At 43.3% G+C, this 25,177-nt stretch overlaps 2 protein-coding genes across 5 annotated transcripts in view; both read left to right on the top strand.

Annotated features, from left to right (window-relative positions):
- The window catches only part of TMPRSS7 (transmembrane serine protease 7), a 41,025-nt gene extending 36,372 nt beyond the window's left edge, over positions 1-4,653 (top strand). Inside the window, exons 14-15 of one of the 2 annotated variants that reach the window (XM_057697466.1) lie at positions 2,453-2,589; positions 4,383-4,653. In XM_057697466.1, coding sequence (XP_057553449.1) covers positions 2,453-2,589; positions 4,383-4,553 — 308 coding nt within the window. In that variant the 3' untranslated portion in view covers positions 4,554-4,653. The remainder of the gene's footprint in view (positions 1-2,452; positions 2,590-4,382) is intronic. The other variant, XM_057697465.1, reaches the window with a different exon arrangement.
- Positions 4,654-10,735: 6,082 nt separating this feature from the next.
- The window catches only part of C10H3orf52 (chromosome 10 C3orf52 homolog), a 30,498-nt gene continuing 16,056 nt past the window's right edge, over positions 10,736-25,177 (top strand). For all 3 annotated transcript variants that reach the window (XM_057697874.1, XM_057697873.1, XM_057697872.1), the window contains exons 1-2: positions 10,736-10,981; positions 16,587-16,716. In XM_057697874.1, coding sequence (XP_057553857.1) covers positions 10,844-10,981; positions 16,587-16,716 — 268 coding nt within the window. In that variant the 5' untranslated portion in view covers positions 10,736-10,843. The remainder of the gene's footprint in view (positions 10,982-16,586; positions 16,717-25,177) is intronic.

Here is a 25,177-nt window from a genome sequence, read left to right as displayed (position 1 = left end):
TTGATGTAGTGCTTTGGGGTTCATGGAGAGGGTTTTTGTATATGATCTCATCGAGTCTTCTAACAACTGTTTTATATATATATATATATATATATATATCTTTATTGGAACATAATTGTTCCATAGTATTGTGTCAGTTTCCACTGTACAACAAAGCGAAAGAGCCACATGTATACATATATCCCCATATCCCCTCCCTCCTGAGCCTCCCCGCTAACCTTCCCGTCCCACCCCTCCAAGTCCTCACAAAGCATCAAGCTGGTCTCCCTGCGGTCTATAGTAGCTTCTCACTAGCCATCTATTTTACATTTGGTAGTGTGTATATGTCGATGCTACTCTCTCACTACGTCCCAGCTTCCCCTTCTCCCAGTGTCCTCAAGTCCGTTCTTTACGTCTGCATCTCTATTCCTACCCTGCCACTAGGTTCATCAGTACCATTTTTCTAGATTCCGTAAATATGTGTTAGCATAAGGTATTTGTTTTTCTCTTTCTGGCTTACTTTACTCTGTATGACAGACTCTAGGTCCATCCACCTCACTACGAATAGCTCAATTTCATCCCTTTTTATGGCTGAGTAGTATTCCATCGCATATATATGCCACATCTTCTTTATCCATTCATCTGTTGATGGACATTTAGGCTGCGTCCATGTCCTAGCTATTGTAAATAGTGCTGCAATGAACATTGTGGTACATGTATCTCTTTGAATTGTGGTTTTCTTATGATGTTCTCCCTTTGCCTCTCAAAGAAGCAGGACCCACTTCTTAAGGGAAGGTGTCTGAGCAAGGCAGATTGGATAGATAGTACAGGCCCTTTTCAAACTCTGAGGGGTTTGCTAGGTTTTCCATTATAGAAGAGCATTTCCTCCTTGGTTTTAGGTTCCCTTTCATCCAAAAAAATGGACTCATTTTCATAAAGAAAAGAAGGATACTCACACACACACACACACACACACACACACACACCCCCCTTACTAGTCAACTCATAGACAGTTGTTGGGAGGATTATGTGAGTATGTCCTTCACAAGGGCAACTGGCCAACTGAATGAGAGAGAGTGAGGGCTGAAATCCAGCCTGCCCTCCCTCTCATTCAGTTGGGACTGCAGATTCAGGCCTAGGGGGTTACATCAGCCTAGAATTGATCCACCCAGAGGGGATGCCTTTTTACAATCCCTGCACCCAGAAGGGCATCTTTTTCATATTCACAAAGGTCAGACTTTATGGTAGGGAAGTCCCTACATCTGTCCTGCTAAGGTTTTTATGGTCTAGGATTCTAAATACACAGTAAGGAGAAGCATCCAAAACTTTGTGAACATCTCCCCAAAGGTTGGAGCTTATGCTTTCCCTTGATCTCCCAGTCATCTTGGATCCCCCTGCAATCATTTCCAAGTGCTTAGGGCAGATACATGTTCTGTAAAGCTTGAAACTTATCTTGGCCTTGCTTTGACACTCTTTGAAGATTCAGTATAGGCAGCTTCTATAGTGTTAACTGCCTACATTTATTTATTTATTTATTTATTTATTTGGCTGTGTTGGGTCTTCGTTGCGCACGGGCTTTCTCTAGTTGCAGAGAGCGGGGCTACTCTTTGTTGCTGTGCGTGGGCTTCTCTGTGGTGGCTTCTCTTGTTGAGGAGCACAGGCTCTAGGCACGCGGGCTTCAGTAGTTGTGGCAAGGGGCTCAGTGGTTGTGGCACACGGGCTTAGTTGCCCTGCGGCATGTGGGATCCTCCCGGACCAGGGCTCGAACCCATGTGCCCTGCATTGGCAGGCAGATTCTCAACCACTGTGCCACCAGGGAAGTCCCTACATTTAGTTATCGAAGTCATGAAATTCACCACCTGTTTGGCCCTGCTGAGGGAAGGCAGATGACTGCTAGAACAGCTGTAAACTATTGGGACTGTGCTCAGGGCTTTAATTACACCATCATATACCACAAGAGGAAAGAGTCTCTTCAACCACCTTATCATGGGACATTTTCTTTACAAGCATGGTTGTGTGAGTGTTTATTTTTCTGAATCATCTTAGCTATACAGGTTAAAAAGGAAGTGAAAGGGCTATATCCACACTGTTACGTTTTTATGCTTCCTAGGATACTCCCATATGTCAGTTATCATGCTCCCCTTACGGGGCCCTCTTGACCAGTGAGTGTTGGTAATAACTGTTGCTGACTCACAGTCCTGAAGGCAGGAGATATGTGGTGAAGGAGCACAGCACAGTAGCTCAGATGGTTGAGTCAGACCTTGGGTCTGAATCCTGCTCTGTTCCTTGCTATTCATGTGCCACTGGATAGTTCTTTGTTCTCCTCAGTCTCTATTTCTTCAACAGAAAAATGGGGATCATAATAGAATTTATCTAAAAAAATTATTATGAGAGTAAAAGGAGAAAATGAGTAAAGTGTCTAATAAAGTAAATGTAATTGTTAGCATGATTTCTACTTCTGTGTGTTTTCCAGACAATAAAGGCTCCCCTGTTTTGCAGCAAGCAGAGGTAGAGCTCATTGACCAAACCCTCTGTGTTTCCACCTATGGGATCATCACCTCGAGGATGCTCTGTGCGGGCGTCATGTCAGGCAAGAAAGATGCTTGCAGAGTAAGTCATCTTACGTTTCCCTTGCTTAACATGTTGTGCTTTCTATAAATGCTGTCATGTTTAATCTACACGACACTGGGCAATAACTCGGGCAGGTGCATGCCTTAATTTAGATATATTAATTGTAATCCAATTGTCTGAGGTCAGGGAAAGGTGATTAAATAATAATTGGATCTGTAAAACTCATTTTCCAGTCTCTATGTATTTTCCTCCAACAATTAGAGAATGAGGTCAGCATTTGTCATTCTGCCATGATTTTCTTATAACCAAAAACTAAAAAACAAAGCAAAATGCACACATACAGTGTTTTAGGATCGCTACCTACTCCTGTAGCAGTGGCCATGTACCTTCTAAAGTAATGTGTTTCATCCACTTACTCCCTTGATGCATAGGCTGGGAGAAAGGAAAGAGGAGTGGGAGTGATGACAGGGACACTCATTTCTATGCTCTGGGTAGGCCTCCTGACAGTGGTGAAGTTGAAGGTCACCTTTGGGGGGACATTTCTATGAGTCTCAGATTCTGATGTATGCAGGCATCTATATGATTGCCAAAAAGTGAACAGATGATTTAGAGGATGAAGAGGGCAGAGGAGCTGTTCCCACATGTTTCTATAGCCTTAGCCACCATGCCACAAAAACTCATCTTATTATAATACAGTAACAACTTCTATCTTCTGAGCTCCTATTTTGTGGCAAGCACTGTGCTAAGTCTTTTACATAAATTCATTCAAATTATTCTTTTGTCTCCGTTTTATAGAAGAGGAAACTGGGATACAGGGAGCCTAAATAAGTTTCCTAAGGTCACACAGCTAGTTGAGCTGGGATTTGAATCTTCATCTCTGTAATGCTAAAGCTACTACATTTTGGGTGTTTCCTGCAGCTAGTTGGTTATATACTCCTATTCCCCATAGCCACCAGGGTTTAGAGGTTAAATTAGACTTTGCAGAGTTGGTGTGGCAACAGTTGAAATAAAAAGATCCCAGTCTCTCTACTAGTTAGAATTTATGTAATCAGGTTTAGAATTGTGGGGGTGGCATCCAAGGACACACTTGGAATGCTTTTTTATCTTTGCCTCTGAGTAAGCTGTAGCTTTAGCTATTCACCAAAATAAGAAAATAAAAATCCAGATATTAGACTTTAACTAATGAGCACTGTAGGAATTCTGTTTAAACAGTGAATTATTTCAGCCTTTGCTTTTGGAGGTAAGATATCAGAAAGGACTCTCAAGCGAGGGCAATTTGTGACAACTATTAGCCAGTGATCTTGGGGGTTGTGTCATTGGACCTGGCCAATTAGACAGGTTCTCCTTTTCTTTCTTCCATGAGCCAACACTGAAGTTGCATGGCCCAGAGGTAGAAGTCAACCCATCTTCCAAGATAACCATGCCTCTAAAGGTTATTGTGAGGATTAAATGACTCAAAGCAGTGCTTGCACATACCAGCACTAAATCAATGTTAGCTATTATTATTACTACCATTATTGACATTTGTTATTTTTTTGGAAGTATGTGAGAGTTGCCTCCTCTGCAAGAATCATCTAATGTTACTCCTGGCCTAAAGAATCAAGTTTCTTATGATGAATGCACCTTTCTGCTTACAGGAAAAATAATTCTAAAATGACATTAGAAGTTTCACATTATTCCTTGACATTGCCCCAAACTGCATAGTAGTTAGCCAAGCAAGCACCTGTCAGAGTGGGAGTCTGAACACAATTCATTAGACACCTTAATGACAAAATTGATGACCATGGGACAAATGTGCTTTTTTATTATACTTACATTATCTTTTTGTGTAGGGAGATTCCGGTGGACCTTTATCCTGTCAAAGAAAAAGTGATGGAAAATGGATTTTGACTGGCATTGTTAGCTGGGGACATGGATGTGGAAGACCAAACTTTCCTGGTGTTTACACAAGGGTGTCAAACTTTGTTCCCTGGATTCATAAATATGTCCCTTCTCTTTTGTAATTGTGCAAGTTTGGGTTTTGACTGTGTTTTATGTGATAGATTCTTTTAAAAAAGAATTCAGTAGTTATCAATAAAATCAGATAATTCTTTTCTTCTGGAAATTTCAGATTGTACACATTTGGTATTTATTGAAAGACAGAAAGATTGATATGTATTTTAGCCCATGAAAAATTGCCTCAAGGATACAGCTGTATTCATTCTTAAGTATCAAAGGGCCATTGATTCAGGAATGGAAGAAAACTAAAGTAATGTCATGAACCACGCCTCTAAAATAAGATAAGAAGTGGGTGATGCCCAGGAATCCACACCTTAATTTATGTTCCTACTCAAGGGCAGATATTTATAAGGATCTAAGCAAATCTGATTTATTGAAATAAGTTCCATTAAAAAAAAACCTACCTAATCTTTAGTGTTCTAATGAAATTAAATGCATAAAAAATGACTCCACAAAATCAAATAAAGCTAAACTCAGTTATTGACAGAGGAAGTACCTATATTGTTATTTTCCAATCCAATTTGTCTAACCATATCATAGGGGACTTTTCTTCAGCCATAACATGGTAATATTGTGTACAGAGAAATCATCAAACAACTAACAAAACTGATTTGTAAATTACTACTTAGTAATCTTCAGTAAAATGATGGAATGAAGCATTGTGGTAGTTGGATTGAAAGCACTTACATGGGATTGAAGAAAATTGTGGCAATGTTGGCCAGCAATTGAAAGACAAAGGAATTTTTGGATGACTGTTCTGAAAGTGAAAATTTTCAGAAATATCATCTGACGTCTGATCCTTTTATAAAACTCCAATGGTCAAGGCTTTCTTTTATTATCAGAGGCATGTAATACCTAGCATAGTTGTAAACCTATAGTACATGCTCAATACTTTACAGTTATTGATTTATTTTGTCTTGATTTAGAGTGTTTCGCACATAATCTCAGAATAAACTTTTCATTAATAGAGGCTGGACTTAACAATATCACCAAAGAGATAAAAACAGTAGAAAGGAGAAGAATGATATTATTTTTCTCCCTGGGACAAAGTCGAAAAAAGTAATAGCAATGCTATTTTTAAGTAGGGCCAAAAATAATCAAAATGGTTTTCATAGGACCTTGGAAAATCTTAGTGTAACAGCAAAAGAAGAGAGAGCAAAATGTGTCATAACGCAGATTAGATAGTAAGACTGAAATCTGGATATGATTTCCCTGAGATAGTGAATGTTCTCCAGCTCACAAAACATATTTTGATTTGCTAAAAGACTGTTTCCCTCAGATAAAGGATAAAATGTTTTAATGATACCCCTCTGAATAGGTCCCTGAGGATTCAGTAAGCTGGCTGTGGCATAGTGCAATTCAGAGGGCCAAGTGTACCACTTAATCCACAAAGGGGAACTTAGCTGCTGAATCCACTGCATAGAGGAGCAAATTAGCCTGACAGTTCTTAAAACCTACGTTTATTTTGCCTGGTATTGCTGTGACCTAGGTACATGCTGAATTGTACTTTTTACTTACGGTAATTTCTAAGGAGGTTTGCTATTCAACAAAATACCTCACAACTTTGCGTAAGTCTGTCATCTCAGTCAGGAGATGGAGGATGGCTAGCATGATCTAACAGATTCATCAAAGGGAGTTTTAAAACCACGCATACATGCTACCACTCTAAGCTCTTGCTGGTGCTAATGTGAGTGTACCATGCTCCTCATCAGTGCAGACATGGGGAAAAGGTTGAGAAACACCAGCTTAACTTACTTGGCAATTTCATGCCAAGATGCCTTTAGAACCTGAATGATGTGGGTATCTAGACTTTATTCTTGCAAAGGTGTGAGTAGAGGCAAATTCCAAGACTGGACTAGTTAACAGAGTGGAATGGTCTCCAAAAACAAAGACAGGAGCATTTCCATGTGCTAGACTACTGGGGAGAATTTGTAGGGACTCATGCCCCCTTCACAGTGTCTTGAAAATTGCAGAATGAAACACCACAAGCCAACCGACTATTTCTCATTTGTTTTCTGCTTGATTATCCTGAGTGGCTGATTCAATTGCTCCAATTGCTGATGTTCAGCATAGTACTGCTTGGCATCGGACAGCACATGGGTACAACATGTGGTGTTTTGAAGAGGCATAGATCTATTTGAAGCTAATGAGATGCTCTGGTGACCTCACTTTAATGATGTTACTTAATTTTTTGTTTTATATGATAATTATTTAGGAACTTATTTGCTCGTCAAGGAGATGAGGAAAGAAGAGCAAGTACTATGACAAGAAAAGAAAAATTGAAAATCTTATACTGGTCAGCAAGTCTTGGCAAGAAGTATGTTTTAATTTTTTAATGTTATTTATACTTGACCCCTTGAATGAACTAAAGTACTTGAGTCAATAATAATTTTAGATTACATTAAAAAGAACTATTTGTACAAGAACAGCATACTTTAAAAAAGCACATTTGAAGAACTATTTGTGAAAGAACAATATCCGTTAAAAACCTACCCCTATAGAATTTGTTTGAAGAAAATGCAAAAACAAATCTAGACAGAATTTGATTCCTCATTCACAAATCCTCAACCTTCAACATGAATTATTTAATCTATACCTGGTTCTACTTCCAGGGAGAAACACTTGTTTCTAACTCATCTGAATCCTTAGTTTAGGATCAGACTGGCAGAATAAAAGAAGTCCTCAAGTAGAAGTTGGTACCTTCATTTACATTCTAGGTCAGCTGTCTGGAGATGAAGAAATTTTCAGTTATCAGAAGTCAGGAACAGGTTGCAAGTAAGAGTTTAAGTAGTTCAGGCAATACTGGGAGGTGTCAGCAAGTGTCAGCAATCCAGAAAATGTGACAGGACAGGAACACAAATCAATATCAAAGGAAAGTATATTGACTCAAAGTTATTTCTGGGTGTAAAGAGTTTGGGGTGGGTGGGTATTAGTTACAGAGATACTCATAGTCATGGAAAGGAAGGGAGTATTTACTGAGATTCTGCTTTTGTCAGACATAGGAATAAATGTTTTACTTTAATTACCTTATTTAACCCGCCTAACCCTACTGGGTAGGAATCATTTTGTAAGGAGGAAAGAAGCTCATAGACTTTAAACAACTTCTCCAAGAACACAGATAGTGAGGGTCTAAATCTGATCCTAACTCTTCTTGTCTTCAAAACTTACACCACCATAGGGATGTCAACAGTGTCCAACGGTTAGGCTTACGGAATTCTGGAGGTGCATTTGAGTCTAGGTAAGAGAATACATAAACCTCCCTTCATGGTACTCAGAAGGCATTGAGAGATCTGGTGTAGAGTGTGCCTGTGACAGGAAACAGTCACTTTTTGGTTCTCTGAGGGAGTGAAGGAGATTTTAGACATCTGTTCATGGAGAAACCAAGTTTGGAAGATAGCTACTATCCATCCCCACACGACAGAGGGAATCCTCCACGGAGACGGAGCTCCTGCAGTCAAATGAGGAAATTATGGGAAAGGTTGTCTGCGGCTGGGTAAGGATAGGGGTCAGGGTTAGAAAGGTCTTAATGGTGCTAGTTGGGGGTCTCAGGCCTTGAGTGTAGCAAATCGTCATTACTGAGAATATTCAATTTAATCAATATTCACAGAGGGCACTGTGCCGGATACAGAGCAAAGTACTGGGAACACATAGATACCCACAGATACCTTGAGGAGTCTACACAAATAGTGGAGACAGACAAGGCAAAAAACATCCCTGCTCATACTCCATCTTAGCCATTCTGGCCTCTTTACTGATTCTCAGACAGTAAAAGTCAAACAGGCTCCAGTCTCAGGTCCTTTGACCTAGAGTTCCTTTTTCTTCCAGAAATCTGCAGAGCTAATTCCCTTATCATCTTTAACTCTGCTCAAATTTCACTTTCTTAATGAAGACTACGTTGGTCACCTTATTTTTAATTGCAACTCCCAACTGTACCGCTCAGCTCTCCAGCCTTCCTTGCTCTGCTTTACCTTGCTTTTTCCACAGCACGCACCACCTCCTAATATTCTAGAAACATTGTGTGCTTCCCCTTAATAAATATTAGCCTCACAATGGCAGTGATTTTGTTTTATTCAGCTATCTCTTCAGACACGTCTCAAGCACCCAGAAGAAAGCCTGACACATAGCAAAGGCTCAGTACTAGTCATTGAATTAAATTAGATTGAATATGTGACATGGTTAGCACAGGAACAACGTGTACTGGGAGCAGAGTGTGGATAACTTTTGGTGGAGGAAGGGAATCAGAGAAGGTTTAGTGGGAAAAGTGTGTTTCAACTAGGATTTAAAGATGAATGGGAGTTGTCTATATAGAAAGTGGGCTGGAGTGGAAGGAAAAACATTTCAAGCAGAGGGAGCATCATATACAAAGATATGGGGGCGGCAGCAGAACAGGAGAGAGGAGGGCCAGCCGGGAAGAGGAATCTGGTCAGGCCAGAGGAGTCTACTGACAACTGAATGTCTGAGAAGGAAGACTGGAAGTTAGTTATTGCAGGGAAAGGTATACATGCAGGTTCTTCTGTCTTTGTACCTCTGATTCATTCTCTGCTCTGAGCCTGGGAGGCTGACCCCCAACCTCCATCACCAGTTTCCAATGGGAGTTACGGGCAGAACCCTGGCAGCTGGGGAGAAAGATCAGAGTATTTTTCTTCTCTGTTGGACCGTAGTCCTGACAGTGGATGCAAATTTGAGACTACAGATCCCATAAGGAGGGCCCAACTTAACTGACTCTAATTTTTAGTCAGGCTCTAGTCCCTTTTAGGCCTCAGGGTTTGGACTGCTTTCTGCTGTTGCTAGTCCTTGGATGCCTTGGTTCCCCTTTTTGATCCCCTTAACCCTTGCTCCTTCATTAAAAAGCCTCTTTCAAAATCCCAGCTGAGAATGCAGCCTGAGTCCTGCAGGATCTACCTTTCAGAGCAGAGAAAGCAGAAGTCAGTGCTGGCCAGCAGCTGACTGGCTGCAGTTAGCACGATTCCATCCAGCAGGCAGATGAAGTCCAAAGTCCAGATGAGCTAGTGGCAGGCAAGAGACAACTAGAGGTCCCATATCTAGGCAGTGTCTGAACAGTAGGCATGGAGGGTGCTGGATTTTTGGACACAAGTCAACATATTCTGAAACGGAACATGTTGTGCCCTGTCCCAACTCAAACTCATCTCAATATGTGTGTTTGTTGGGGGCAGGGGTGAGAAGCAGGGAAGCAAGCCTGCTCTGAGCAGAAGCTTGGGAGGATCGACACACGCTGCTTAGCAAACATAATTCCAGGCTCATAAGACCAGAAGTTCTGAACTATGGATTGTGGATTGTGGGTGGGTGCATCTGCTTTTTCCTCACGGGGTGTGTGTGTGTGTATGATGTGCTTGTGGTGGTGATGGTGGGGTAACTGCGACTCCTCTTCCCAAAGGTAGATAGTAATAGCCAACGTTTATGAATGTTTGCTATATGTCTCAGTGCTTTGCTGACATCAGCTCTTCACTGGGCAACAACTCCATTAGGTGGGTACTAACATTATGTCAACTTTCCAGATGAGGAAATTCAGCACAGAGTGGTGAAGCCCAAGGTCTCGCAGTTAGGAGCTCTGTGAGAGGGGGTTAATCTGGGCAGACTGGCTCGTGAGCCTGCTGTCCCCGCCACCACTCTGTGTCTCTGCCTGACCCTGGACTCTTAAGAGGAAGGAGTGTGCTATTACTCACCTCCATTTGCTCAGAACCTCTCACGATGCCCGGCACGCAGGAGATACATGTTCAAAGTTATACGTTGATTAAATGAATGAAATTTTGCTAGGCAGCTGAAAGCTGGGGCAAGGCCTGGCAACAGACACCTCCTGGGGTGGGGGGTGGGGGGGCGGAATGTCCATTCCTGCCACCGCCCGAAGAAGCCCAATCAGGCCCCCGGCTCAGCTTCTGCTTTGTATCTGTACGAACAGAAAAAGGCAGAGCAGGCAGCGCCCTGAACAAACCAGAAAAACAGCCCTCGTCCGCTGTGCTGGGGAGCTCACAGCAGCGCAAGGCTTCGGCGCCCGGCGGGAGCGAGGGGTGCTTTCCAGGCGCGAAAGTCCGCCGCCTGCCCGGCCCGGCCCGCCGGGACCCGCCCACCTCCCCAGGGCGCCCCGCCCTGCCGGGACACGCCCACCTCCCCAGGGCGCCCCGCCCCGCCGGGACCCGCCCACCTCCCTAGGCCTCCCCGCGCCGTCCGCCGCGGGCGGAGAGTGGGGTGGGAGCCACCTGCGAGGCCACTTCGGACTCTGCACCCTCGGGTGTGTGCGTCCTGCTTCCTGGAGGGCTGTCTACTTCTGCGCCCGTCCATGGAGGGGGCCGGGCCCCCATCGCCAGGAGATGAGCTGGAGCTCTCGGAGATCCAGGAGCAGCCAGAGGAACAAGCGCCTCTCAATGGAGCAGTCCAGGGCATCCATTCCTCAGTCGGGGAGTCCTGCCCAGTCCAGGTAAGGTCTTCATGGCTCTGGCGGCGTTATCCGACGGGCTCTGAGCCAGGCTGCCGGCCAAGACCCGGGCCTGGCGCCGTCCAGATTCGGGTATCCAGCCAGCTCTCCGGGCGCAGCAAACCCCAAGCACCGGTAGCGCGCGCTGGAATATTCAGAATGGGGCAGTCACAGCAGTGCGCTCCAGCCTGAGCCTGCCCGAGGGCCCTCGGATTCCTCAGACTCCAGGAAACTTGAGGAATCTTATCTGGGAGGTGTGCGGCTTCTCTCCTAAGAGAGAGAATCCCCAGAGGTAGAGGTGGTTTTAAAAAGTTCTTTAACTTTTAATTTGGTTTTTCTTTTTCCAGTAGGGAGAACTAGAGAGAGAACTGGAGTCTCCTTTTCTCGAGAATCTCTTTGCCTTCCTTTCCTATACTGCCTTGCCACTGTTTCCACTCTCCCCCAGCCTTCATCCACAGCCCACCATCCCCCCCATCCCAGCTGACCATCCCCTGGGTCTACACTTTCTATCTTCTCTCAATCTGGCCATTTGATTTCACAGGAAGAGATGTAGGGGAGAAGGGAGAAAAGAGCAAGTACAAAAGGACTGGAGGGTGAACTTGCCCTGCTCAACTGAGGGAAATTATTTCCAAGTTCTTGTCTTAAAGAACTAAGACTATGCCTCATTTGCTTTGGCTTCATCTTAGTTTCTAAGTCAGTCCCTGGTGATGTTTAGGCTGACCTCTTTTCTCATTCAGCCCTAGAAGGGACAGGGAAGTTATTCATTCTCATTAGATGCTTGTAAAACAGCAGAGACTTTGAATTCTGCTTTCTGATTAACCCTTCAAACTGGCTTGATGTTTACTTGGTACATGGAACTCCCATATATATATACATATGGTTCCAACCTGATTTTTCTAGGGCCCTCTCCTCCACTCCCATCCCTTTGGCTGCTCAGTTGTTGATTTCAGGGATAAGCAGGAAGTTCAGAAGTTGAAAACATTGCTTTTGTTTTCTCCTCGATTCTTGGTAATACTGTAAAGTCTGCTTTTATAGGTACCCTGGAGAGTAATTTGGTACCTCATATTTGAATGAAAGATGAATAACTTGGAAGAATGAAAGTTGGAGGAAGGTGGTTTGATCTCTGTGCAAGTGGCCGTAACTGTGGACTTGCTGTGTGACTCCTCCAAGGCAATGTCTAGGAATGGGAACTGGGAGTACTTGCCTTATGTTAGACACCCCACGAACCCCATGGTTTGGGACTGAATCCAGAGATCTGAATTCTGGTGACAACTTCCCCATTAGAATGTGTGTCCTAAGGCAAGGCACCAAGGTCTATATTTTCCCAGCCGTCAACTGGTGGTAATATAATGTGGCCAACCAGTCTTCTCTGTGAAGCCTGGGAATGCACGTTGAAGACAGCGGAGAAGACCGGGCAGGACACATACAGGGTGTCTGTATTTTATTATCGTTTAGTACCTACCTGGTAGAGATTGCTCTTTCATTTGGTAATGACTTCCTTGTTAGCCAGGTGTATACAGATATCTGAGACTTCTTGTGAACTAGCTTTGTAGGTCACCGAATAGGAAAGCTGTGTGAGGGACAGAATGGCGTGGAGATGAAGGGTTATATCAGCACTTGGAGAACATTCTAGATATGCTTGAAGAGGAAAAACTTTTTAAAAAGAGGAAAAAAAAATCCTCATCTAATGTGTTAATCGTTCTCTTTGGTTCCATAGGATCAGTTGAAGTGTATTTTAAATTCAAAAGTCAGCTAATGTAGCAACAAGCACAAGATCCAGACTCTTAAGACTTTTGCATGTAGTTTTCTTTAAACTGTATGTTAAGATTTCCAGTTTTGAAATGTAGCATAAGTCCATGTGTTTTTATTAACCGTATGTTTTGTATCTACCATGTACCAAACACTTCTGCTACGTAAGTGCATTTAATTAACACAACAAACTTCAGAAAAAGGGGACTGCATTCTGATTTGACAGAAGAAGAAACGGAGTAAAGAACTTGAGGCTCAGAGAAGTTACCAAAATACTTGAATTCACCCAGTGGTGGCTCTGAGATTGAACTTAGGCTTTTTTTCGTACCTATGCTGCTTTTGTTGGTTTATTTTATATGTGTATATATATATGTACAAAGTTTATTCATTTATGTATAATTGCCTAAGTTATATATTATTACTAATTTCTGTATGTTACAGAACGTAGGTGAGATATGAGGAATTGAGTAGTGTATCTGGATCGATGAGGGAGTCGTGGGCAGGTGGGTAGATGCGTTAGGAGCAAGGGAACAGTTTGGAGATCACTGAGAAGAAGACATACCATATCATGGGTATCTTCCTGCTTGAAAGGGCTAATCTGGGAGAGTATTCAAAGGCAGTGGAAAGAATCCATTTCCTTTTTTTAAAAAAATATTTATTTATTTACTTTATTTTTGGCGGTGTTGGGTCTTTGTTGCTGTGTGTGGGCTTTCTCTAGTTGTGGTGAGCAGGGGCTACTCTTCGTTGTGGTGCGCAGGCTTCTCAGTGCATTGGCTTCTCTTGTTACAGAGCACGGGCTCTAGGTGTGTGGGCTTCAGTAGTTGTGGCACTCAGGCTCAGTAGTTGTGGTGCACAGGCTTCGTTGCTCCACAGCATGTGGGAATCTTCCTGGACCAGGGATCGAACCCGTGTCCCCTGCATTGGCAGGCGGATTCTTAACCACTGCACCGCCAGGAAAGTCCCAAGAATCCATTTCTTAATTTGGGTTTGGGGCTTGAGGGAAAGGATTGTAAAACACTGAACTTCACTTTGTCTGCCATCACTGTAAACGTGGCGGTACAGTTGGGTCAAAACTGGAAAAGGCATTAGGAAAAATTGAGTAAGACTAGTTTTCTTTTATGGCTCATCCCATGGATTCTGACCTCGGTTTCCAAATAGAAGTCCGGGAGACATTTTAAGGGGTGGCAGAATCATTATAATAATAACAGTAATAATCCATGGGTAGTTTTGAGGCAGGCAAGACATACATGAACGGGCTAGCTAAAACTCAGCCCATTGCCACGTGTTGTTCAGAATTTAGGACTAGAATCAACTGGCTCTTTTGTGCTTGAGTCAACAAGTGGATTAAATCCCACAATGAAGATTACAAAGTATGGATTTTACTGTGTGCTAAGAAAATTTCCGCTTGATCTATATAATACCTGCTCCTAATTGAGCCAAATAGAAGAAAAGCTTTTTGCATCCAAGAGATATGTAGTCTTGCTATTGTTGCAGGACCTTATGTCATGCATTTGGACCTTATCTGAAGAGGGATGTGAATATCTGGGGGAAGAGTCAGAGGAAAGTCACAAAAGTTCTTGGGCCATAGGCTACAATCATAGAGTGTAAGATGGGCTTTGCAAAAACCTTTGGAAGCCACTCTAGGGAAGAACCTGCCTGCGGCCTCTCCTCCTGACCTAGAATTTGGGCAAGAGAGACTAAGAAGGCACTGAAGGAGGCAGTGTGTTTTCATGTCCCAGTGCGCACAGGTAACACACATCTGCTGTATCAGAGGCTCTCCACCCTCAAGGCATGGTGGAATCTCCTGGGGGCACTTCTAAAAAATAGAATTCCTGGGTTGATTCGAGTGTGCAAACAGCTGAGAAGCGCTGTGCTCTGTTGTTGGGTTGGGTGTGGCTGACAGACCATTTTATGACAAAGTATGTTGAAGATTAGTCATTCAGAGGGTAGTGGCAGGCTGATGGCAGGATGGAGAAGGGGGCAAGCCTGTAGGATGGCAGTGATGGGCTGGCCAGGAAGAGGCATTTCCTACAGAGGAGGGCTGTGTAATTCTGAGCTAAGTTCTTCCAGGAAGTCAGAATATTGGTCTCCTCACACCACCAGGGTCCTCGTTTGTGATCTCTAGGAGACACCATACGTGAAGGCACAAAGGCCCAAAGAGGTGCATTGACCCTCATTCTCTGGCTCATCTGAGACTCCAGACCATTTCACTTTGTACTAATCTTTTGGTCCCTGCTGTCTCTTGTAGAAGGACCGAAAATGGCACGTGTCTCAGGAGCTCTGTAAATAAGATGTGTTTCTGTCCTCTGAGAAGTTCAAGGCTTCTGGTACTGGGACTCCTCTTTCCCCTCTGCCTGGTTAGCCCCAGCTTTGGTGGCTGTGGCGCAATGCTCAGTCTGTGGGGAGGGATGAGAAGGGGTGCTATCCCTGGACTCCAGACACACCTACCTCAAGAGGGTTTCCCTCTGTCCAGATACTGCCGGTGCCTTAACTGCACCCCTCACACCCCACCCGAAGCGCCAGTGCACGCAGGGGCTCCAAAGTGTGACTCTATTCTAGAACTTCTCACAGTGCATTCTCAACATTTTGGGCGCCCACTGTAACTAAGCAACACACATTTATTAAGTGCCTCTTTCCCATAAGAGGCAGAGGTGTGGGCTATAAGAACGGGGAATTTAAGAGCCGCCCCTCCGTCTATGTGGTTTCACTTATCCTAGGAAGACAAGGCCAGTATCTGTTTATATTCGGACCTGAAGGCACACAGGGCAGGCAGATGAGCTGTGTGTGCTGGGAGATCTCTCCGCGGGTGGGCTGGTAGGGAGGCCTCCGCGGAAGGAGAGATTTGACCCGGTTCCTGAAGAGCAGGGAGGCTCCAGAGCAGGGGCCCACCTCTGGTAAAGCAGTTGATTTACCTTGGGAGGTTTACATGTACAAGCTGGGGCTGCCCCCACCTCCCGTACAATCTGATCCCCTGGGTCTAGGTAGGGCCAAGGTGTTTGTTGTTGAACTTCTTCTGCAGGGGATTCTGATGTGCAGGCTTGGGACCCGCTCATTGAGAAAGATGAACTATAGTCCTTACGTGGACAGTTTCCTTTTCTGATGGCTGCCACTAAAATCACGACGGGAGAGAAAGTGAACAAGGCATAGATTCGGGTGGGACAGGTGAACACTCCCTGTCGCCACTGGCTCTTGTGTGTCACGTGTGCTCAGGGGCTCCAGTGTGTGACTTCCACACTACCCTTGTTTAGCAAGCGCTTCATGTGATGATCTCTAGTTTTTATAACAGCCCTGTGAGCTAGATTTGTTACTTATATGCTTTACAGTGGAGGACCTTGGTGCTGGTGAGTTTCAGTAAGTAGTTTGCTGACAGTCATCTCTTAATTGTCTATTCAGCTTTCGTATGGCAAAAACCTTCTGTGGGTTCCCAGTACACACCAAATTAAGTCCAAACTGCTCTGGCAGCACTCAGGACCCTCTCAGATATGCTCCAGGCTTTCACTCTGTCTAATCTGAACTCTCATTACTTGCCTCTGAAACCCGCATTCCCAACAGATGCATCTCTCGGCCAATTTTGTTAGGAGTCGACACCGAGGATATTCTTTCCTGGGCTTGGCATGCCTTTCTCTGTCCATCCTTCAAAATCCTGCCTGCCCTTCCCACCGCAGAGTCCCCAGGGCGTTTTCTTGCTAACTTCTTCATGCGATTCCATTCTGTCCTTTTATAAACTTGGCTCAGTAGAGCGGAGCCCTTGAGGTCAGAATCCTGTTGCCTTCATTTCTGTGTCACTGGCCCATGGTGAGTATTAAAAAATATTTCTTGAAACCAGATGACTGCCTCACAGTCTCCCTCTGCTTTCCAGGCTGACAAGGAAAGCCCTTGGAGCTCCTGTAATAAGAACTTGATTGGAAAGTGCAAGCTGTGGATGGTCCTCGCCTCTGTTCTCCTAGGTCTCATTATGGTCATAAGCATAAGCTTATGTCTTACTGGAGGTAAGAGGATTTAAACATGACTAAGTTGAGGCATTTTAAGAACTTGTGTGATGCTTATGACAAATGCTGAAATTGAAAATGTACTCACTGCTACTTCATCGTTTATAAGATGAATTTAAAATGGGTTTGGGATATGTTCTATTGATGGGCGATATATATGATGTTTGCTTTTCTTTTTTCTTTTCTTTTCTTTTTTGTTTGTTTTATAAGCTTGGAAGAAGTATGCGATCACTGTTTTACCTTAAACTCTATCCACTGGATGTTGAAGATTTCTTAAATTTTTAATTTACCTAAACACTAATTTATATTTTATTATATGTTACACATGTGAGTTAAAAATTTTTTTTAAATAATCTGTTTAGTAAAGATAATTATTGCAAAAGGGTAATTATTGTGTAAAGACAACTTTATCTGATATACCTGGTATATCATTGTAATGATAAAATGGTGAATAATGTAGTTGAAAGCATTTTAAAAACTTTAGGGAATTCCCTGTTGGCGCAGTGGTTAGGAATCTGCCTGCCAATGCAGGGGACATGGGTTCGATCCCTGGTCTGGGAAGATCCCACATGCTGCAGAGCAACTAAGCCCGTGCACTGCAAATACTGAGCCTGTGCTCTAGAGCCTGCGAGCCACAACTACTGGAGCCCAAGTGCCTAAAGCCCATGCTCCGCCACAAGAGAAGCCACTGCAATGAGAAGCCTGTGCACCACAACAAAGAGTAGCCCCCACTCACCACAACTAGAGAAGACCCAATGCAGCCAAAAAAAATTTTAAAATAAATAAAAATTAAAAAATAAAATTCACATGCATAAAAAACAAAACAAAACAAAACTCTATAGAACCATGTATCTGTAAGCTGTCATTATTTTAACTTATTTTATTTTATTATTTTTAAAAGTATTTATTTATTTATGGCTGTGTCGGATCTTAGTTGTGGCACATGGGCTCTCTGTTGCAGCTTGAGGGCTTCTCTTTAGTTGTGGTGCACAGGCTCAGTAGTTGTGGTACAAAGGTTTAGTTGCCCCACCAGGGACTGAACCCGCATCCCCTGCATTGGAAGGCAGATTCTTAATCACTGGACCACCAGGGAAGTCCCTTAGCTTATTTTAGAAATCACTATTATATTTGTGTTGTATGTGTGTACAAAAAAATTCATGTGGTACTGGTGCTAACTATATTTTACATACATTATCTCATTTTACTTTTTATTATGAATATGATAATAGTGCATGTTCAGTTACCCATGAAGCCCATCCACATTATTAATGTTTTGTTATATTTTTCTCTAGTCTTTTTCTTGCTTGCATTTTAAAAATAATTTTTTTTTTAAATCATCTTGTGGCTTACCTTTGGGATTATAATGTTACATTGAGGTAATTTTGCCAATTCATTAAAAATTGTTTGTGAATATATATATATATATTTTTTTTTTTTAATGACTGCATGATGTATTCTTCCACACGATTTTAAAGCCTTTTAGGTAGTTGCTAATTGTTTTATGATTATCAGTATTAAGGTTCTCATGATGCTTAAATATAGTGCCCCCTAGTGGGCAATGGTTTCAGTTTCCAAATAGGAAAGGAAAAGAATGCTTTCCTTTGTATGTGGGGGTGATTGCAGGGTGCCAGAGCGTGAGGGGGCTCTTCTGGGGCTGGGATTCTGGTGAGGGTGATCCGGGCACCACAGGATGGGGTTGAGCCAGGATCTCCACGGCAAACCAGGTCACAGGATGAGATCAAGGATGGCGGCCCCGTGTTTCTCCACAGGGGGCCTGGGAATTCTCACAAGGAGCCGCACTTGTCATTCACCTCTTGTTCTTCCTCGTCCCAGCCCTTCCGCCTCCTGCCTCAAGGCTTCACAGTCCCTGAAGGAACAGGAAGACTCTGATGAGGTGTGCCAGCCTCCAGCGTGTGGGCTTCTCAGGCAGGCACCATGTTTACTTCGTCACACAGGGCAGTGTTGAGGTGGGATGGCTGCGTCTTTGCGGCCATAGGCTGGTCCCAACGTAGGGAGAAGTTGATCAGAGGTGCTGCCCCTCCTCCATCATGCTGAGGACCATAGCTTTGGTGTGGGTGCTGATACTCCCTCTTCCCATCAACTCCCACATACGGATGTTGAAACTGAAGTTGAGACACACAGCCTTGTCCTATCACAGCCAGCCCGTACTGTCCTGAAAGTTGGCTGATCCATCTGCTGGCATCTGGGGCCTGTAACAGAGGATGATGCCACAGATCTGATTAGTTTGAAATTCTAAAGCTCAGGACCCAGGGACTTCCCTGGTGGTCCATTGGTTAAGACTCCATGCTTCCACTGAAGGGGCCACAGGTTCAATCCCAGGTCAGGGAACTGAGATCCCCGCAAGCCGCATGCCCCACCCTCACCCCCCGCCCCCAAAAAAGAAGCTTGAGACCCAAGAGCTGTCTTCCATTCTCAGAAAGTCATTTGATCTCTTCGAATCATGAAGAGCAACCTGCAGAGGAAGCGGTTCCATTTCCCTCCACGGTTTCTCTCGGGTGGGGGTGGGGGTGGGGGGATGTGAGAGTTCACAGGATCACGTTCAGGGAAGAACTTTTTTAACGTTTGTGATGCACACTTTGTTCTCAATTTGGTTATAAAACTGTGTTTAAAAATGTTAAGGCTGTAAGAGAGATTTTCAAACTTTTACTTTTTTTAAATCAGGGAAATACTGTTATTTTACGTGGCACCTCAACTTTCAAGAGTTTGGGCTTGTGGGAGCGTGACAGTAGACAGTGGGGAATGTAACGGGTAAGAAGGAGGAACAGGACTCCCTCCATGCCAGTCCCAGCCTCACCCAGAGCAGCTCCGTGGGCGCTTCTGGAATGACAGTTTACAATAATCAGCCAGCGTCCAGTTGCCAAGCCCGTTGATACGAATCCAATATTGGTAGAACTTCTGGGCGCTGTGTGGAAAATGCTGCTGTCTGGGAAAAGGGCAGTTGGGAGAGTCAAAAACTATGCACTCGTTAGTGAGGGTAGGAGGGTGATGTGTGGGTAGGCAGAAAGAAATCCAAACTATTAGGTATAAAATAAGCTACAAGGGTGTATTGTACAGCACGGAGAACACAGCCAATATTTTACAATGGCTGTAAATGGAGTATGACCTTTAAAAACTGTGAATCACTATATTATACAGCTGTAACTTATAATATTGTACAGCAACTATACTTCAATTAAAAGGAAAAAAAAGAACGAACATACGATCGTTAAGTAGTGATGCTGTCTGGTTCGTAAAGAAGTGAAGTTTTTCAGGACCCACGTGTGCCGTTTTCCTCCCCTTTCCCTTTTCCCCACCTCCTAACTCTCCTGTCTCGGGCTCTGCAGTCCGCCTCTGACTGAGTCCCAGAAGTGGAGGTGATAATAAATGTGGCGCTGGAGTGGACACAGAGGGGACACGAAATGCATCCCAGTGTGGAAGGATATCCAGTCTGGGGAGGGGACCATAGGGTACCCAGAATGAGGTGCCTGGTGAGGAGCTGTATCCTGTCACTGACATTGGTAGGAATGGCCGTCGTGTTGTGATACTACAAGCAGACCAACCCGTGGTCAGTTTCATTATTATTAATTCTCTACAGACCGTGCACCCCTTCTTGCTTGCACCTGGAGTGGGTTCTCCCCCCGCTCTGCCCCTGGTGTGCTACTGAAGTGATGGCAAGTTCACGATCACAGCTCGACTTAAGGCATTGAGCCTGGGCTGTGTCCAGAATGTGGGGAACAAGCTAGTACTCCACCAGGCTCCCAAGAGACAATGAAACCTTCTTAAAATGGACAATTTGGGGTGGGGGTGGGCGGGTGGCGGGCAGAGCCCAGGGAATCCTTCCCGTTAAATTTAGAGGCCTGGTTTTGTCCCAGCTTTTTTAGAAAAAAAGGATTAATGGATTCTCTCTTTCTCCCTGAGGAATTATAAATTCCTTGGAGTGAAGGGTAAAGGAAAAAAACAGGCTCCCCCCCAAAGTCATTTCCTGTCTGGATAATTTGGAGACTCAGTTAAGCGTCTTCAAGGATTCTGCTTCCTTTACTAATTAGTTCCAACCGGGGCTGGGGGGTGGGGAGAGCCCAGGAACGCCTTAACTGGTGAAAACTTTCCTTGGTTTGGGTAAAATATTTTAAATGTTACAGAAACAAAACTGTGACAAGTAGGTGGATGCTTAGACATATGGTTTAAAGGTGACCAGTTTTAACAGTCTAGGAGCCCTTATGTGATGTTCCCCAGCTCTCTTACCATACGGGCTTTTCTGTGAGTAGGGGAGGCTCTGGTACTGAGATGCAAGCAGGGGCTTCCTACGTGATGCCGTAGTGGATGAGTTTGCTTTGCCTTGAGTTGGGAATAAGAACCACATCTTATGACATCACACGGTTCTGGCAGACAAACAGGTTACACAGGTTGCTCCCTGGTATCGGGTGACTCATGAGAAAATCCTACGCAGAGAGCAAGGTCCTTGGGGGCAGGAACTTAGCCCAGTACCGTGAAATTTCTTTGCATCTTCACCTGCTTCTTTTTCCCTCATGTCTCATATGTTCCCCTGCCTTCTCAAGACTGACCTCTTCACCTGTGCTGTCCATAGAATCCTCTCCAGCTTCTTCTGACCCATGGACCTTCAGATAGCGCCCTCTCTAAGCATCCTTGGGCCTCTTCAAATATATTCACATAGTCTCTCCTTCAGAGCAGTCTTCATCAGCATCTTGCTACTTCATTTAGATCTCTCTCTCTCTTTTTTCATTGGCAGACTTCTAGAAAGAGAGGTCTGTATTTGGATCTCGCCTCCTGCTTACTCCTAAACCACTGTATCCATTGATCCCAAATTGTTCTTCCCAGGGTCAACAGCAAGCGTCTGATGGGAAAGCCCAATGGCCTTTCTCCCTTCCCCTGCCCTGTTTGCAGATTTCAACTCTTGTCAACTATATTGTACTCTTTCAGGCCTTCAGAACTCTGGACTTTAGGACTTTATTTCTGTCTTTGACCTCCATATGTGGTTGCAGAAAGCATGTCTTCAGCCTTCTTATTTTTCTCATTCTTCATTCTTTCCCTTAAGGAGCTCATTTAGTCCCAAGACACAGCCATCCTTTCTCGGAGGTGACTCCTAGAAGACTTTTCCTGAGTTTTAGTCATAGTCTTTGCTGGAGTTCTCTACCTGGAAATAACTATCATCGTCTTAGTCATTATCCATGTGAAACTACTATTCACGTGTATCCCCTTCCCCAGTGTGAATCATGAGGCCAGGTTTATATCATCCAGTTGTGTAACTTTAGGCAAATTCTTCAATGCTCTTGGCCTCAGTTTCCACATTTGTAAAATATAAATGATTTCCGAATCTGTGTCTATAAATGTACCTTGACTCTGCTACTTACTAGCTCAGTTGCCCTAAGCAAATTATGCATTTTTTTCTAAGCCTCGAGGTCTTCATTTTAAAATGAAAACTTTAATATGTAATTAATAGGATTGATTTGAGGATTACGTAAGGTAAAAACTACAAGTGCATAGCAGGGTGTCTGTGTATAACGCTTAATGCAGTAGCTATTCTTCTTCTTCTTATCTAGGCTTGATTCTTTGGAACATTTTTGATTTCTTCCTCTCTGCCATAACTAGATAATAACCAGGTCTTATCAATCATTCCTTGGTAGTGTCTTGATAGTAACTTTCAACAGTGACTACCCGCCTACGGCAAGACTCTGTGCTGGATACTTTATATGTGTAGGCATTTCTGCTGAGGGAACTGCTTCAGAGATTTAAGTGACTTGCTTAGGTCACATGACCAATGACTAACTGAGCTGGAATTCAAACTAAGTCTGGCTGCCTTTACATCAAGCTCTGTTTCCACCTTCCTGGTCTTTCTCCTCCCTCCTTTCCTTCCTTCCCACTGCTGGCAATCGAAATCTGTCTTTCCTATTCTTGTCCAGTGGCCTCTCTGCCTCCACTCTCTCCCAGTTCCATTTCATCCTGTCTGTCACCAGCAGATTCACCCTTATCTCCTTCCTGGGAGGCATTTAACAACCTCCGTTATCTCTCTCTTTTTTTAAAAATAAATTTATTTATTTAGTTAGTTATTGGCTGTGTTGGGTCTTTGTTGCTGAGTGTGGGCTTTCTCAAGTTGTGACGAGTGGGGGCTACTCTTCGTTGCAGTGTGTAGGCTTCTCGTTGCAGTGGCTTCACTTGTTGCAAAGCCCAGGCTCTAGGCACATGGGCTTCAGTAGTTGTGACACACGGGCTCAATAGTTGTGGCTTGCAGGCTCTAGAGCGCAGGCTCAGTAGTTGTGGTACATGGGCTTAGTTGCTCTGTGGCATGTGGGATCTTCCCGGCCCAGGGATTGAACCATGTTCCCTGAATTGGCAGGCGGATTCTTAACCACTGCGCCACCAGGGAAGCCCTCCATTATCTCTTGAAGACATCCTTAAGGCCTGCCTCTCCAGCCTCATTTCTTATATTCCAAAGACATCCTTAAGGCCTGCCTCTCCAGCCTCATTTCTTATATTCCAGCCTAAGAGATGTTTCTGTGTACCTCTAATGTACTTTGTGTATGTACTGTGATTTTTTAAAACACATTTTCTCTACATGGAAATACTGACTAGATTAAATTTCATTAGGAATATAAAAATTTTGCTGATTGGATAAGCCTGTTGTTGTCATTGTTATTCTAACAAACACAACTATTTAGCCAGATCTTGTACAGATTCATTACTCAGATAATACAAACTAAGTATATGTCATTAGAGCTATTATTGGAGACCTATTTTTGAACTTGGCATTTTTAAAAAAAATTATTTATTTATTTATTTATTTATTTATTTATTTATTTATTATGGTTATACCAGCTCCTTAGTTGTGACTTGTTGGCTTCTTAGTTGTGGCATGCAAACTCTTACTTGGGGCATGCATGTGGGATCTAGTTCCCTGACTAGGGATCAAGCCCATGCCCCCTGCATTGGGAGCACAGAGTCTTAACCACAGAACCACCAGGAACTTGGCAAAAGAGATCCAAATTGGAAAAGAAGTAAAACTGTCACTGTTTGCAGATGACATGATACAACACATAGAAAATCTTCAAGACACTACCAGAAAACTACTAGAGGTCATCAATGAATTTGGTAAATTTGCAGGATACAAAATTAATACACAGAGATTTCTTGCATTCCTATACACATTTCCTAACAGTGAAAGATCAGAAAGAGAAATTAAGAAAACAATCACATTTACCACCTCATCAAAAAAAAAAAAAAGCATTAAATACCTAGGAATAACCTACCTAAGGAGGCAGAAGACCTGTACTCTGAAAACTATAAGGTGCTGATGAAAGAAATTGAAGACATAAACAGATGGAAAGATATATACCATGTTCTTGGATTGGAAGAATTAATATTGTCAAAATGACCATACTATGCAAAGCAATCTACAGATTCACTGCAATCCCTATCAAATCACCAATGGCATTTTTCACAGAACTAGAACAAAAATATTTTAAAATTTGTATGGAAACACAAAAGACCCTGAATAGCTAAAACAATCTTGGGAAAGAGAACTGGAGCTTGAGGAATCAGGTTCCTTGACTTCAAACTATACTTCAAAGCTACAGTCATCAAAACAGTATGGTTCTGACACAAAAACAGAAATATATATCAATGGAACAGGATAGAAAGCCCAGAAATAAATCCATGCACTTACGGTCAATTAATCTATGGCAAAGAAGGCAAGAATATACTAGGGAAAACTTGGTGTTTCTTAGTGCCCTTGAGTTCAGCAGTTCTGTGACTCCTGTATTCATTCTCTGGCATCCCTGTTCCTTTCTGAGGCAATGATATCCACTCTGGAAATGCATGTGGTGGGTGTAGAGCTCAAAGATACGCACTGCAGCATTATTTATAACATTGGAAAGCTAAAAACACTAAATGATTGTAGAACATTAAAGCATCCATTAAATAATCTTTGGAAGGAATTTCAAACACATGGGGAATGGCTTTTGGTATGTTAAAAACAGCAACAAAAGAATCAAGACAGATAAGCAATGATGACAGCAAACAACCGAAAGCAGAATACAAATTCCCTTCTCATTAAAACCTCAAATATATAATATAAAATATGGGGGGGGCCTTTGATTAAAGAACTATTAGTCATTTTTTTCTTGCTTTGCTACAATTTCTTATACTTTGCAAGTTTTCTGCTTTAAGGGCATAACTTTATTCTCAGACAAAATAACATGATGACTTATAACAAATAAGGATGCAGGGATAATTCCCTGTGTTGGGGTGCCCAAGATCACCCCCAGATTCAGTGATTTGCTGGTAAGATTCATAGAACCCAGTGTATAGTCATAAAGATGACTGATTTATTACAGCTAAAGGATGTAAAACAAAATATGGAGGAAACCAGGTGCAAGCTTCCAAGAGTTCTCGCCCAGCACAATCACACAGAGTGCACTTAATTCCTCCAATAAGTTGTGACAACATG

Source organism: Hippopotamus amphibius, chromosome 10, assembly GCF_030028045.1.
Source record: "Hippopotamus amphibius kiboko isolate mHipAmp2 chromosome 10, mHipAmp2.hap2, whole genome shotgun sequence".
Taxonomy (NCBI): Eukaryota; Metazoa; Chordata; class Mammalia; order Artiodactyla; family Hippopotamidae; genus Hippopotamus; species Hippopotamus amphibius.
This window is presented reverse-complemented; position numbering and strand designations above follow the sequence as displayed.